Genomic DNA, 17,254 nt, shown 5'->3' on the forward strand with positions numbered 1-17,254 from the left:
GCCGAGTTACTTTTGTTGGGGTTGTCTTTGCGATGTAGCAGTGTGAAGGTTGATGGCTGTTACGTGTTGCATAACGTTGTCGAGCTGATCATGTGCTTAATTATAGGGTTGCATGTTTTGTGAGTATACCACATGTGGTTGGTTTGTACCCTTTTTTGCCCGGTTTTCCGTTAATCAACTGGGCAATTCTCTTCTGCTTAATTAAGCGATGAGGCAAATCTTTTGCCTATGCTTCGAAAAAGATTTTTACTATTTTTCTTGAATCACGCAGGAGGATGCATGTGTAATATTAAGAGAGAGAAGGATAAAAAAAACTTACAACTAGAACCAAACGACCAAAAACTGCAGGAGCCCTACCAGATACTGTACCTGAAACTTACCTACTACACACCTTGGCAATAGAAAACAACAATTACGGAAGAAAACGGGCAGATTCAGTAGTGAGAGTAGGCAAACGCCCCTTCTCTCATCAGTTTTTATTTGGTAGATGCATGCTATGCTGCATTGAGTCAAAAACATTATTTAACACCCTTCCTTTTCTTTCGAACTTAGTTGACATACATGTGTATAATAATATGAACGAACCTTTTTTTTTGGCTCATATGTGGTTACTCTTAAAATAGGACGAATTCTCTTTATTTGGCATACTAAAATATCAACTACAATCGTGTAAAATTGGTTACTCCAGAATTGTCTAAAATAGAATGAATCTGAAGTTACCATTTACATGGTTGTACTATAAAGCACGAGGATCATTAGTTAAATTTTGGACAATTGTACTAGTATAATACCCGAATAATATTCTCACTACAATAAATTCAATCATACAGAAAAATTCTGAATGAACTTAATAATAAACTGCATGAGCAACAGTATATTATCTTACAGTTTATACTGCCAACGAATGATCCAAGCACTCCCTTGGATAACAGCCTTTTCCTCAAATAGGAGTTATGCCATGGAGTACTAATCAAACTGATATGGTAAAAATATCATAAAAAATGCAAACACGACTCATCACAATATCACGGCGTAATAAGTCATAGGTAAACCGAGCAATGGATTGAAAATAGCAGTCTGCATAACTAGTTCCACATATGATAATTTGACCTCTGAACGTACCAGACTAGCCACCCCGGGAAACCATGTCCAGTAACTCCTTCATGACCAAAGGACAGCTTGCTACCAAATGTTTGAAACCATCGGTTGCCATGACAGCTTGTAGAACATTCCGTGGAGCCATAAACTCAATGCAGGCTTCTTTGAGATCCTTGCAGTGGTGTTGCTCTGCTAAAACCAATGTTGTTGCAACAGTCTCCGCGTCAATGCACTCAGACAATTTACTTTCACACATCACATTTAACCTATCCAAACCATATCGATCCGAGGCAACTAGCAGATGCTGCAGTTTTGCAATTTCACCTTCCTTGTGGTGCTCATCGACTATCAGGGAATCTGTGTATATGAAGTGAAGAAGAGCCTCAAAGATTTCAGGGTCGATGTCATCAATTTTGATGCAGTGTGTTTCCTTCTCCTTCATCGGACCCAAGAGCTCCGCCTTGAAAACCAGAGACCGTGCAGCCAATAAGCATCTGTGAGCTTTGAACAATTGGCCACCCACACTGAATGTCACATCTGCACCCTGGCCATCCTTCCACATTTGGCAGAGCTGGTCTTGCAGATTCGGTTGCGGAACCACAACAGTGTTCCTCTTAACCTCGGTGCGAGGTTCTTTTATCACGGTGAGAACACATCGTATAATCAACAAGCCATTGTTGGCTTGCGACGATGATTTCAGTTTCTCTTTCGCAACGAATCTGCAGTAGCCCCAATATGACTTTGCTGAGGAAAAGACATGACCTATCTCATCACATTTAGTTAATTGTGCCTCACCGTCTTTCTCTAGCATGTTTAAGGTGAACTTAGTCCTGACATTATGTGTGTCATTCTGTTGAATGACACGGTCCAGAAAGACTGATGCATAGCCAGCATAGTCTGCCATCCTCCCATCCGGGAAGAAATTCATAAACCATTCGAAGCCACCCACGCTGAAGTTGCTTGAGCGAACGTGCTTGCCGACGCCGATGCCATCCAGCAACCGGTAATTGGCCACCTCAAAATCATGCACCGCAGTGACACCCTCCGTCAAGCATGTGGACGATGTCTTGGGTAGCTGGCCATGGCTAACTTCAGAGGTGGATTTGTTGGCCATGGTGAAAAAAAATGCAACGGGTGTCGCAGGCTTGCGAAGCAGACAGAACTTCCTCTGACAAAATTCAGTTTACAAGGCTAGCAAATATGAGCCTTAAGCTGAGAGATCAACAGGTTTCAACCGGCGAAATCGGACCTTGAACGAAAGAAACACAGCCCAGATTTGAATCTGATAACAATGAGATCTCAACCCCAAACACGCCACCATTTCGTTGACGCATAACAGCTTACCATCTACAAAAGTTGAGGAAAACTCAAATCGGGAAAAATATTTAAGATTTGAACCAAGCCTACCCAACTAGATGGTTCACGACGAACGGGCAGCGGCGCACCGTGGTACAGAAGGCGACGGAGCTGCAGGAGGGCGGCGCGCCGAAGAAAAAGACTCGACGGGCAATGCACGGCAACGTCGCCAGGAGAGGACGCAGTCCCGCTCGCTGAGCAGGTCCAACCGCCGGCGAGCCCGCAGGTGGTGGAGGCTGAGAGGAAGAAACCGCCGCCGCCGTCACTTGGAAGTGTTGGGGACCGTCGACTAGAGGCGCAGCAGACGGGCTGTGAGAGTCTACTTCGTCGGTGGGCAAGACAAAGAAAAGTGAAATCAGCCCATGAGAAACTAGGCTCGGTCCGGAGCCGAATGGGCTTGCGGAAAAATTATTACCAAAAAAAAGGCCTTGTTCCCTAAAAAGATCCTTTAGAAAAAAAATACAGTACACACGCAGACGTTCATGCATATACTTGTCTAAAAAAAGGCGTTCATGCACATACAACACATACACACATACACTCACTCATGTTGACGAAGTCATCACAGATGCCTTTGTAGTCTACGGAAACGTGTTTTCCCAGTGAACGCGCCTGAAATAAATCCAAAAAAAATGTAAGCATCAATGTTAACTTTAGGACTTCAACCGTGGTGGGCTGGGAATATTACTGTCCTCTTAACCATCTAACCATATGTTGGTTCAAGATTCTTTTGAAATTGACTAGTCAATACAAAAAATTTCTCTAGAAAAATACATTAACAAGTGACTGCACTTGAGAAAGTATCGATTAACTCAAAAAATAGAGCCTTAGAATATTCCAGTTTTTAGGTGGGAGACATAGTGTCGGTGTAAATTTTGATAAACCCCTCGGTAGGGTGCTGTGACTAGCCAGAAAGCCTAGAGGGGAACAAGAGACAAAATTACCTAGATTCAGGTCCTTGCTCTAGAGGTAAAACCCCACTCACTCTCTTATTGTATTGACCGGATGGGGTGTACGGGGTACAAAGATGATATCAGGAATCATAGGTATACCAGTGGGCCTATCGACTATCCCCGGCTTAAAATGACACGATGGGCCTATGGTTATAGAATCCTAGTCAGTTCTAGACTGTTGAAGAATCTCCCGGTTGGTCCGGCCTCCTCGTCTTGCATGACAAGGATGACAGTTCCTTCCACTGGAGGGCTACCAGGGCGGACTGATAAGATGACGCCATGAGGTGGCCTGGGGGTCTTGGGTCGACCTTCTGGGCTGACTTCCGGCACTTTGAGTCACTCCTGGGTCATAGCACCGTCGGTAACTCCTGAACAAGCCCACGAACTAAGCACCTTCTGGCCGACTTGGCACCTTCCGGCCTAGGGTCGACCTCATCACATTGTCTTCCCATAGCTTGACGAGGCCTTGACAGTTGGTTCACGAAGTTCCCCAAAAGATGGGTTATGCATCGACTTGCTCTTGGGGCAATGTGTGACGCTTCTGCCAGTCTTTGAATATGGTAGAAGATCCAAGGGTCGGCATTACCGAATGCACGGCAGCCGACCTCCGGTCTTGTTTTGTCGAACTAAATATCTGATCTCCGTGGAATCTTTTCCTACGAAGACAGCCTCCGCGAGTCGATTTCCCGTGGCGTACTTTGAATTTCGATGACGAAGGCGCGTGCCAAGGGCTGCATCTGGCCTGGTGAAAATGAACAAATCTTTCCTTTTTCAGAAACTTTAGCACAAAATGAACTGGATTAATAAAAACACAAAATGGCCCATTTGCATGATGCCCAGAGCTGGGGCGGCCCTGCTGAATAGCATGACGCCCTGTCCGGAGGCACCTTGCTAGTCCGAGGGCGCCATGCTATTTAGCGCCCCAGCCCCAGGCTTCATGCAAGTGGACCATTCATGAATTATTTTTTATCCGGTTCATTTTTTAATTCAGCATATTCAAGGTGAACTTAGCCCTCGCACCTTCCTGTTGGCTGACACAATACAAAAGGGCTAAAGCCTTACCGGCACAGACGACCGATTCACCACTTGGGTAGAACTGGATAGTCTAGTCGTAGCCACCAACGCTGAAGACGCATGAGCTGATGTACATGTCGATGCCCAAGCCATCAAGCAGCAGGTAATTGGCCACCTCGAAATCATGGGCTCTGGTGAAGCTCTTCGTGGAGCATCTGGACGACGTTGCCGGCAGGATGTGGCCATGGTTAACGAAAGCCATGGAGTTGTTGGCTATGGCAAAGATGGAGGGAAGCGACGACGGTTGATGGGCGTATGTGCGCCAGTCCCTGATTTCTTTACCGGCGACGGACGATGGGATATCACTTCCTTGTTTCCTTAACCACTTTAGCTATTCATCCATGGAGGGCTCCCATGCTTTGGCCACCGCCACCCAGATCCCCGGCATGGCAGATTTCCCCTTTGGCGATGCAAAACGCCGACTCTAGTACTCAACAATGTCGACCAACAAAAAGTTGCTAGTCTTGGCGCTTCATAGCATCCTCCATTGCTGCAGTAGAAACGTGACACATTATAGGGTCAGTTAGTAGGATACTTGATTGATTCACGCTCAAAGATTATTAGTTCGACAAAAAATGTCAAACCACAAAATGCTCCCTACTCCCCATGCCATCATATTTCACAACAGACTTACACTGCCACATAAAAATTTCTTGCAAATCTGATAAATCAAGCTCATAAGTCAAACAATCCTTTTACTATCGTCACTGTGCACAACACAACACGACACATGATAAATAGGTGAAGCATGCCACATTCTTATCATCAACACAAAGCACAACACTAGCACTTGGTAAAAGAATATTTGTTCTTATACCTATGAAACAAGACAAGAATGGTTGCGAGAGAAATATTAACTCTAAAGGCCAATTCTAGCATGGCCAAGAAGCATATTCATTGAATTACAACTCAAACAATCGCATAACCCTGATCAATTGGTAACTGTTCCATGCCACTTCATGAAATTAAACCTGGTGTAACATCATCTGGAAATAAAAGGCTAAACAAACACCAATTCTGACCAAAAGTAATTCGTAGAAAGTAACATAAACATGCCAACAAGATCATCACAATCACAAGATTGCGATGGCCGAAGAAAACACCACAAAGACCATAACCACACAACGGGGTCCTCAATCATTGGCTAGATGGTCAGCACCACAATCAGTCATGGCTCGATGGCCAGACAATATCAGCCACAAGGGAGAGAGGGAGGAGACTAGGAACTCACCAGAGAGCGTTTCAAGTGCATCATCCTCAAGGAGTTACATTAGAGAGCTAGTCCCTACATGCAGCAATCACATTCTGTTAGCACTTGTAGACTCCCATTTTTATATTAAAATAACTCAGGGTCCCTATAGCTAATATTTTTAGGCTTTACCAGATCAATTGCACCACAGGAAAACAAATAAGGGTGTAAAACGAAAAGAAACTCGGTGCATCTACATCCACTACTTTTAGTAGCTTGGTTGCACCACATACAAACAATGATTACTCGGATAAAGATTGCTTGCATGTAGTCATTAACAAAATCACCCATTGGATTGTACATGGCCTATGTATATGTCGATGATTTTATCATCAAAATATATACAATACATGAAAGGTGCTCACAATCATATCAAGACGAAGATTTGGATGAAACCAAACACTATTCAAGTTCATAACTTGAGCATGTTCCCTTAGGAATGAAGGGAATATGCCCTAGAGGCAATAATAAAGTTATTATTTATTTCCTTACAATCATGATAAATGTTTATTATTCATGCTAGAATTGTATTAACCGGAAACATAATACATGTGTGAATACATAGACAAACAAAGTGTCACTAGTATGCCTCTACTTGACTAGCTCGTTAATCAAAGATGGTTATGTTTCCAAACCATGAACAATGAATTGTTATTTGATTAACGGGATCACATCATTAAGAGAATGATCTGATTGACATGACCCATTCCATTAGCTTAGCACCCGATCATTTAGTATGTTGCTATTGCTTTCTTCATGACTTATACATGTTCCTATAACTATGAGATTATGCAACTCCCGTTTACCGGAGGAACACTTTGGGTACTACCAAACGTCACAACGTAACTGGGTGATTATAAAGGAGTACTACAGGTGTCTCCAAAGGTACATGTTGGGTTGGCGTATTTCGAGATTAGGTTTTGTCACTCCGATTGTCGGAGAGGTATCTCTGGGCCCTCTCGGTAATGCACATCACTTAAGTCTTGCAAGCATTGCAACTAAATGAGTTAGTTGCGGGATGATGTATTACAGAACGAGTAAAGAGACTTGCCGGTAACGAGATTGAACTAGGTATTGGAATACCGACGATCGAATCTCGGACAAGTAACATACCTATGACAAAGGGAACAACGTATGTTGTTATGTGGTCTGACCGATAAAGATCTTCGTAGAATATGTAGGAGCCAATATGGGCATCCAGGTCCCGCTATTGGTTATTGACCGGAGACATGTCTCGGTCATGTCTACATTGTTCTCGAACCCGTAGGGTCCGCACGCTTAAGGTTACGATGACGGTTATATTATGAGTTTATGCATTTTGATGTACCGAAGGTTGTTCGAAGTCCCGGATGTGATCACGGACATGACGAGGAGTCTCGAAATGGTCGAGACATAAAGATTGATATATTGGAAGCCTATGTTTGGATATCAGAAGTGTTCCGGGTGAAATCGGGATTTTACCGGAGTACCGGGAGGTTACCGGAACCCCCCCGGGAGCTATATGGGCCTTAGTGGGCCTTAGTGGAAAAGAGAAGGGGCTGCCCAAGATGGGCTGCGCGCCTCCCTCCCTCCCCTAGTCCTATTAGGACAAGGAGAGGTGGCCGCCCCCCCCCCCTCTCTTTTCCCCCTCCGCGAATCCTATTCCAACTAGGATTGGGGGGGGGGGGAATCCTACTCCTAGAGGGAGTAGGACTCTCCTGGCGCACCACCCTTGGCCGGCCAGCCTCCCCCCTCTAGTCCTTTATATGCGGAGGCAGGGGCACCCCAAAAAGACACAAGTTGATCCACGTGATCTATTCCTTAGCCGTGTGCGGCGCCCCCCAGCCACCATAGTCCTCGATAATACTGTAGCGGAGTTTAGGCGAAGCCCTGCTGCTGTAGTACATCAAGGTCGTCACCACACCGTCGTGCTGACGGAACTCTTCCCCGACACTTTGCTGGATCGGAGTCCGGGGATCATCATCGAGCTGAACGTGTGCTCGAACTCGGAGGTGCCCGTAGTTTCGGTGCTTGATCGGTCGGATCGTGAAGACGTACGACTACATCAACCAAACGCTTCCGTTGTCGATCTACTAGGTATGTAGATCACACTCTCCCCTCGTTGCTATACATCACATGATCTTGCGTGTGCGTAGGAAATTTTTTGAAATTACTACGAAACCCAACAGTGGCATCCGAGCCAGGTTATTTATGTTGATGTTATATGCACGAGTAGAACACAAGTGAGTTGTGGGCAATATAAGTCATACTGCCTACCAGCATGTCATACTTTGGTTCGGCGGCATTGTTGGACGAGACGACCCGGACCAACATTACGCGTACGCTTACGCGAGACCGGTTCCCCCGACGTGCTTTGCACATAGGTGGCTTGCGGGCGACTGTCTCTCCAACTTTAGTTGAACCGAGTATGGCTACGCCCGGTCCTTGCGAAGGTTAAAACGGAGTCAAATTAACAAACTATCATTGTGGTTTTGATGCGTAGGTAAGATTGGTTCTTGCTTAAACCTGTAGCAGCCACGTAAAACTTGCAACAACAAAGTAGAGGACATCTAACTTGTTTTTGCAGGGCATGTTGTGATGTGATATGGTCAAGACATGATGCTGAATTTTATTGTATGAGATGATCATGTTTTGTAACCGAGTTATCGGCAACTGGCAGGAGCCTTATGGTTGTCGTTTTATTGTATGCAATGCAATCGCGATGTAATGCTTTACTTTTATCACTAAGCGGTAGCGATAGTCGTAGAAGCACAAACTTGGCGAGACGACAACGATGCTATGATGGAGATCAAGGTGTCACGCCGGTGACGATGGTGATCACGACGGTGCTTCGGAGATTGAGATCACAAGCACAAGATGATGATGGCCATATCATATCACTTATATTGATTGCATGTGATGTTTATCCTTTTATGCATATTATCTTGCTTTGATTGACGGTAGCATTATAAGATGATCTCTCACTAAATTATCAAGAAGTGTTCTCCCTGAGTATGCACCGTTGCGAAAGTTCTTCGTGCTGAGACACCACGTGATGATCGGGTGTGATAGGTTCTACGTTCAAATACAACGGGTGCAAAACAGTTGCACACACGGAATACTCAGGTTATACTTGACGAGCCAAGTATATACAGATATGGCCTCGGAACACGGAGACCGAAAGGTCGAGCGTGAATCATATAGTAGATATGATCAACATAACGATGTTCACCATTGAAAACTACTCCATCTCACGTGATGATCGGTTATGGTTTAGTTGATTTGGATCACGTAATCACTTAGAGGATTAGAGGGATGTATATCTAAGTGGGAGTTCTTTAATTAATTTGATTAACTGAACTTAAATTTATCATGAAACTTAGTACATGATTAGTATCTTGCTTGTTTATGTTTGATTGTAGATAGATGGCTCGTGCTGTTGTTCCGTTGAATTTTAATGCGTTCATTGAGAAAGCAAAGTTAAAAGATGATGGTAGCAATTACATGGTCTGGGTCCATAACTTGAGGATTATCCTCATTGCTGCACAGAAGAATTACGTCCTGGAAGCACCGCTGGGTGCCAGGCCTGCTGCAGGATCAACGCCGGATGTTATGAACGTCTGGCAGAGCAAAGCTAATGACTACTCGATAGTTCAGTGTGCCATGCTTTACGGCTTAGAATTGGGACTTCAACGATGTTTTGAACGTCATGGAGCATATGAGATGTTCCAGGAGTTGAAGTTAATATTTCAAGCAAATGCCCGGATTGAGAGATATGAAGTCTCCAATAAGTTCTATAGCTGCAAGATGGAGGAGAACAGTTCTGTCAGTGAGCATATACTCAAAATGTCTGGGTATAATAATCACTTGATTCAATTGGGAGTTAATCTTCCAGATGATTGCGTCATTGACAGAATTCTTCAATCACTGCCACCAAGCTACAAGAGCTTCGTGATGAACTATAATACGCAAGGTATGAACAAGACTATTCCCGAGCTCTTCGCGATGCTGAAAGCTGCGGAGGTAGAAATCAAGAAGGAGCATCAAGTGTTGATGGTCAACAAGACCACTAGTTTCAAGAAAAAGGGCAAAGGGAAGAAGAAGGGAAACTTCAAAAAGAACGGCAAGCAAGTTGCTACTCAAGAGAAGAAACCCAAACCTGGACCTAAGCCTGAAACTGAGTGCTTCTATTGCAAGCAGACTGGTCACTGGAAGCGGAACTGCCCCAAGTATTTGGCGGATAAGAAGGATGGCAAGGTGAACAAAGGTATATGTGATATACATGTTATTGATGTGTACCTTACTAATGCTCGCAGTAGCACCTGGGTATTTGATACTGGTTCTGTTGCTAATATTTGCAACTCGAAACAGGGACTACGCATCAAGCGAAGATTGGTTAAGGACGAGGTGACGATGCGCGTGGGAAACGGTTCCAAAGTCGATGTGATCGCAGTCGGCACGCTACCTCTACATCTACCTTCGGGATTAGTATTAGACCTAAATAATTGTTATTTGGTGCCAGCGTTAAGCATGAACATTATATCTGGATCTTGTTTGATGTGAGACGGTTATTCATTTAAATCAGAGAATAATGGTTGTTCTATTTATATGAGTAATATCTTTTATGGTCATGCACCTTTGAAGAGTGGTCTATTCTTGTTGAATCTCGATAGTAGTAACACACATATTCATAATGTTGAAGCCAAAAGATGCAGAGTTGATAATAAGAGTGCAACTTATTTGTGGCACTGTCGTTTAGGTCATATCGGTGTAAAGCGCATGAAGAAACTCTATTCTGATGGACTTTTGGAACCACTTGATTATGAATCACTTGGTACTTGCGAACCGTGCCTTATGGGCAAGATGACCAAAACGCCGTTCTCCGGTACTACGGAGAGAGCAACAGATTTGTTGGAAATCATACATACAGATGTATGTGGTCCGATGAATATTGAGGCTCGTGGCGGATATCGTTATTTTCTCACCTTCACAGATGATTTAAGCAGATATGGGTATATCTACTTAATGAAACATAAGTCTGAAACATTTGAAAAGTTCAAGGAATTTCAGAGTGAAGTTGAAAATCATTGTAACAAGAAAATAAAGTTTCTACGATCTGATCGTGGAGGAGAATATTTGAGTTACGAGTTTGGTGTACATTTCAAAAATTGTGGAATAGTTTCGCAACTCACGCCACCCGGAACACCTCAGCATAATTGTGTGTCCGAACGTCGTAATCGTACTTTACAGGATATGGTGCAATCTATGATGTCTCTTACTGATTTACCGCTATCGTTTTGGGGATACGCTCTAGAGACGGCCGCATTCACGTTAAATAGGGCACCATCAAAATCCGTTGAGACGACGCCTTATGAACTGTGGTTTGGCAAGAAACCAAAGTTGTCGTTTCTGAAAGTTTGGGGCTGCGATGCTTATGTGAAAAAGTTTCAACCTGATAAGCTTGAACCCAAATCGGAGAAATATGTCTTCATAGGATATTCAAAGGAAACTATTGGATACACCTTCTATCACAGATCCGAAGGCAAGACTTTTGTTGCTAAATTCGGAAACTTTCTGGAGAATGAGTTTCTCTCAAAAGAAGTGAGTGGGAGGAAAGTAGAACTTGACGAGGTAACTGTACCTGCTCCCTTATTGGAAAGTAGTACATCGCAGAAAACTGTTTCTGTGACACCTACACCAGTTAGTGAGGAAGTAAATGATAATGATCATGAAACTTCAGAACAAGATACTACTGAACCTCGTAGATCAACCAGAGTAAGATCCGCGCCAGAGTGGTCCGGTAATCCCGTTCTGGAAGTCATGATGCTAGATCATGATGAACCTACGAACTATGAAGAAGCAATGGTGAGCCCAGATTCCGCAAAGTGGCTTGAAGCCATGAAATCTGAGATGGGATCCATGTATGAGAACAAAGTATGGACTTTGGTTGACTTGCCCGATGGTCGGCAAGCAATTGAGAATAAATGAATCTTCAAGAAGAAGACTGACGCTGACGGTAATATTACTGTCTACAAAGCTCGACTTGTCGCAAAAGGTTTTCGGCAAGTTCAAGGGATTGACAACGATGAGACCTTCTCACCCGTAGCTATGCTTAAGTCTGTCCGAATCATGTTAGCAATTGCCGCATTTTATGATTATGAAATTTGGCAGATGGATGTCAAAACTGCATTCCTGAATGGATTTCTGGAAGAAGAGTTGTATATGATGCAACCAGAAGGTTTTGTCGATCCAAAAGGAGCTAACAAAGTGTGCAAGCTCCAGCGATCCATTTATGGACTGGTGCAAGCCTCTCGGAGTTGGAATAAACGTTTTGATAGTCTGATCAAAGCATTTGGTTTTATACAGACTTTTGGAGAAGCCTGTATTTACAAGAAAGTGAGTGGGAGCTCTGTAGCATTTCTGATATTATATGTGGATGACATATTATTAACTGGAAATGATATAGAATTTCTGGATAGCATAAAGGGATACTTGAATAAGAGTTTTTCAATGAAAGACCTCGGTGAAGCTGCTTACATATTAGGCATTAAGATCTATAGAGATAGATCAAAACGCTTAATTGGACTTTCACAAACAACATACCTTGACAAAATTTTGAAGAAGTTCAAAATGGATCAAGCAAAGAAAGGATTCTTGCATGTGTTACAAGGTGTGAAATTGAGTAAGACTCAATGCCCGACCACTGCAGAAGATAGAGCGAATATGAAAGATGTTCCCTATGCATCAGCGATAGGATCTATCATGTATACAATGCTGTGTACCAGACCTAATGTGTGCCTTGCTATAAGTCTAGCAGGGAGGTACCAAAGTAATCCAGGAGTGGATCACTGGACAGCGGTCAAGAACATCCTGAAATACCTGAAAAGGACTAAGAACATCCTGATAGGATCGTATATGGAGGTGACAAAGAGCTCATCGTAAATGGTTACGTTGATGCAAGCTTTGACACTGATCCGGACGATTCTAAATCGCAAACCGGATACGTGTTTACATTAAACGGTGGAGCTGTCAGTTGGTGCATTTCTAAACTGTAGCGGGATCTACATGTGAAGCGGAGTACATAGCTGCTTCGGAAGCAGCAAATGAAGGAGTCTGGATGAAGGAGTTCATATCCGATCTAGGTGTCATACCTAGTGCATCGGGTCCAATGAAAATCTTTTGTGACAATACTGGTGCAATTGCCTTGGCAAAGGAATCCAAATTTCACAAGAGAACCAAGCACATCAAGAGACGCTTCAATTCCATCCAGGATCTAGTCCAGGCGGGAGACATAGAGATTTGCAAGATACATACGGATCTGAATGTTGCAGATCCATTGACTAAGCCTCTTCCACGAGCAAAACATGATCAGCACCAAGGCTCCATGGGTGTTAGAATCATTACGGTGTAATCTAGATTATTGACTCTAGTGCAAGTGGGAGACTGAAGGAAATATGCCCTAGAGGCAATAATAAAGTTATTATTTATTTCCTTATAATCATGATAAATGTTTATTATTCATGCTAGAATTGTATTAACCGGAAACATAATACATGTGTGAATACATAGACAAATAAAGTGTCACTAGTATGCCTCTACTTGACTAGCTCGTTAATCAAAGATGGTTATGTTTCCTAACCATGAACAATGAGTTGTTATTTGATTAACGGGATCACATCATTAAGAGAATGATCTGATTGACATGACCCATTCCATTAGCTTAGCACCCGATCGTTTAGTATGTTGTTATTGCTTTCTTCATGACTTATACATGTTCCTATAACTATGAGATTATGCAACTCCCGTTTACCGGAGGAACACTTTGGGTACTACCAAACGTCACAACGTAACTTGGTGATTATAAAGGAGTACTACAGGTGTCTCCAAAGGTACATGTTGGGTTGGCGTACTTCGAGATTAGGTTTTGTCACTCCGATTGTCGAAGAGGTATCTCTGGGCCCTCTCGGTAATGCACATCACTTAAGCCTTTCAAGCATTGCAACTAAATGAGTTAGTTGCGGGATGATGTATTACAGAACGAGTAAAGAGACTTGCCGGTAACGAGATTGAACTAGGTATTGGAATACCGACGATCGAATCTCGGGCAAGTAACATACCGATGACAAAGGGAACAACGTATGTTGTTATGCGGTCTGACCGATAAAGATCTTCGTAGAATATGTAGGAGCCAATATGGGCATCCAGATCCCGCTATTGGTTATTGACCGGAGACATGTCTCGGTCATATCTACATTGTTCTCGAACCCGTAGGGTCCGCACGCTTAAGGTTACGATGACAGTTATATTATGAGTTTATGCATTTTGATGTACCGAAGGTTGTTCGGAGTCCCGGATGTGATCACAGACATGACGAGGAGTCTCGAAATGGTCGAGACATAAAGATTGATATATTGGAAGCCTATGTTTGGATATCGGAAGTGTTCCGGGTGAAATCAGGATTTTACCGGAGTACCGGGAGGTTACCGGAACCCCCCCGGGAGCTATATGGGCCTTAGTGGGCCTTAGTGGAAAAGAGAAGGGGCTGCCCAAGATGGGCTGCGCGCCTCCCTCCCTCCCCTAGTCCTATTAGGACAAGGAGAGGTGGCCGGCCCCCCCTCTCTCTTTTCCCCCTCCGCGAATCCTATTCCAACTAGGATTGGGGGGGGGGGGGGAATCCTACTCCTAGAGGGAGTAGGACTCTCCTGGCGCGCCACCCTTGGCCGGCCAGCCTCCCCCCTCTAGTCCTTTATATACGGAGGCAGGGGCACCCCAAAAAGACACAAGTTGATCTAGGTGATCTATTCCTTAGCCGTGTGCGGCGCCCCCCAGCCACCATAGTCCTCGATAATACTGTAGCGGAGTTTAGGCGAAGCCCTGCTGCTGTAGTAAATCAAGATCGTCACCACGCCGTCGTGCTGACGGAACTCTTCCCCGACACTTTGCTGGATCGGAGTCCGGGGATCGTCATCGAGCTGAACGTGTGCTCGAACTCGGAGGTGCCGTAGTTTTGGTGCTTGATCGGTCGGATCGTGAAGACGTACGACTACATCAACCAAACGCTTCCGTTGTCGATCTACTAGGTATGTAGATCACACTCTCCCCTCGTTGCTATACACCACATGATCTTGCGTGTGCGTAGGAAATTTTTTGAAATTACTACGAAACCCAACAAGGAATACATATCCGCCGGTCTTAACATATCCATAAAATATGGTAGAAGTTAAATATGGATAAATCATATCAAAGACACATATGGTCATACTATCCCTAGCTAACAAGAATGCAAACTCATTTTATACATAGTATCTATGATGAAGTGGCATCGGGACCTCTAGTTCCATATCACAATACCATTATTGCAAACTGCATCATGTGTGACAATATTTTGTTGTCAAATTATTCAAAGTGCTAACCCCAACTAAATGTTAGTATAAGTAATATCCTTCGATATCTTCAAGGCACAAAAGATCTTGATTGAATCCCTCGGGAACATCAAGAATTGACCATTGTGTGATATACAAATATTAGCTATAATTGTTTGGTCCCGAAAATGCCATATCGCGGACTGAATTCACCCAAGATCTTTTAAGGGATGTCTTCACACATACTTTAATGTCTACTGTTATTAATCATTATGGTATAATTACTTTATACGGATCATCATAAAATTTGTATGGCTTCACAAAATGATTGACTACATTCAAGATTATGTGGTTAAGTTTCAACAGAGTCACCTACCATTATCTATCAAGATAATACCACTTGTATTTCTCAAATGCATAAAGGTTATATACAGAACAATATTGCAAAGAAAAATATTCAAATTTGCAAAGTTCAGGGGGAGTAAAACCCCCAAATCATAGCGAGTCGATGGTCGCTAGATCATACATATTGTACTCTTTTTCCCCTTAATGAGTTTTCCCTGATGGTTTCTCATAAAAGGTTTTCCGAGACTATATAAATACAAGTGTTCACATATGCCATTTCGCTTTCCTTATATTTTCCCGCTGCATTTTAGAGGAATTACATTGGCACATCATATTACACTCATTTTCACACCTTTTCACTTTATGGGTTTACTCTCAAGGTTCTCATATAAGGTGCTAAATGAGGTAATATATCTTCATTATGATATGTCATACTTTCTATTTTCCCCACCGGAGATTTTAAAGGAAGTATATAAGGCATATTTATTGGTCGCTAAACTCACTAATGAGACTTTTCCTATCAAGGTTTTTCTCATATGAGTTATCAAGGAGACAATAATCATTGTATGTTGTATCATTTTCTCCTATTTTTTCACCGGGTTTTTGGAGGAGAGATTCTAAAAATGAAGAATTGCAAGATGATAGAATCTACAAAGGACACCTCATGGATACACAGGAACACTCTAAATACTATGCAAGAAGATCCGAAGACTATACAAGAGATTTTCAAGAAATGGCGTTGTCCAAGGAGGAGTGTTAGGAATATATTAGCTTAGATCCTAAGCCAACTAGGCATTTATTAGATTGGCTTACATCTTGAGCTAATTAGGTAGTTAGTACTTTTTGTCCAAACGCTGCGTCCCTTTGAGAGGATGCGAACCTTGTGAAGCAACCTTTGTATGCATCCGTTGGCGACATATAAATATCCAACTCAATCATCAATACAATCACTTAATTCTCTCAAACCATTTTTTCTTCAATCTCTGTTTAAGACTTTTGTCCGTAGGGAGTCACACCTTTGACACCGTATATGCGCCAGCTCGGCCTACGGGTAAGTGCGCCTCTATTGGCATGGCAGCATACAACACCAATTAACGCGTCTCCCAGGGACGAGACTTGCCTGCTCTCCATGCATGCCCATCTTTGCTTTCGCATACATGTCTTGATTTGATTGGAACAAAATAAGATCCAACCCCATCCCCTTAAAATCAGGGGGGTGATTAGATTAGAAAGGAAAAAGAAAAAAGACAGCCGTAGGATGAAGTGGGAGCACGGATGGAAGTATGGGGAGGGAGCAGGCAAGCCGGATCCGTCTCCCAGGACTCTAGGTTCCATTTCTGGGTATACTTTCGTAGGTGTGTCTAAATAAATAAAAATTGAAGGAGCAAAACATAAAAATTCCACTAGTCTTGCTGGAGTTTGAGAATTCAGCAGCCTGTCAACTTGGGGTTCTCACTTGAAAACTCCAACAAAGAAATAGCGTTGCAATGTATCATCTGTATGCCTAATGCCAAATTTGTCAAGTATTATGAATCTGACTTGGAACATTAAGAGACAGCAGGACAGAAGTGGAATGATCCACCATCCATGTTTTTTTCACCCAAAACATCACATCTGCTATTTGCTTTTGAGAAAAAAAGAGAAGTGAATCTTTTATTGGACCTTACTTGAGCATAACATGCAGCAGACTAATCCAGCTATTCACATAGTACATAGCTTAATGAAATGGGTGTGGCTAGGTCTCAATAGACTAAGATCATATCCAGCCGTTGCCCCCCCCCCCCCCCCCAGGAGGCATAAAAATCGCCCCCTGGGGGCGAGCCGGTGATAGAATCGGC

At 43.2% G+C, this 17,254-nt stretch overlaps 1 protein-coding gene across 1 annotated transcript; it reads right to left on the reverse strand.

The window, feature by feature from the left end:
- Positions 1-774: 774 nt before the first annotated feature.
- Positions 775-2,777, reverse strand: LOC123186142 (BTB/POZ and MATH domain-containing protein 2). The gene is made up of 2 exons (XM_044597931.1): positions 2,544-2,777; positions 775-2,445 (listed from the first exon to the last, which is right to left on the reverse strand). Exon 2 carries the CDS (start codon positions 2,210-2,212, stop codon positions 1,127-1,129), a length of 1,086 nt encoding a protein of 361 aa, XP_044453866.1. The 5' UTR covers positions 2,213-2,445; positions 2,544-2,777; the 3' UTR covers positions 775-1,126.
- Between the last annotated feature and the right edge of the window lie 14,477 nt (positions 2,778-17,254).

Source organism: Triticum aestivum, chromosome 2A (genome assembly GCF_018294505.1).
Source record: "Triticum aestivum cultivar Chinese Spring chromosome 2A, IWGSC CS RefSeq v2.1, whole genome shotgun sequence".
Lineage (NCBI taxonomy): Eukaryota > Viridiplantae > Streptophyta > Magnoliopsida > Poales > Poaceae > Triticum > Triticum aestivum.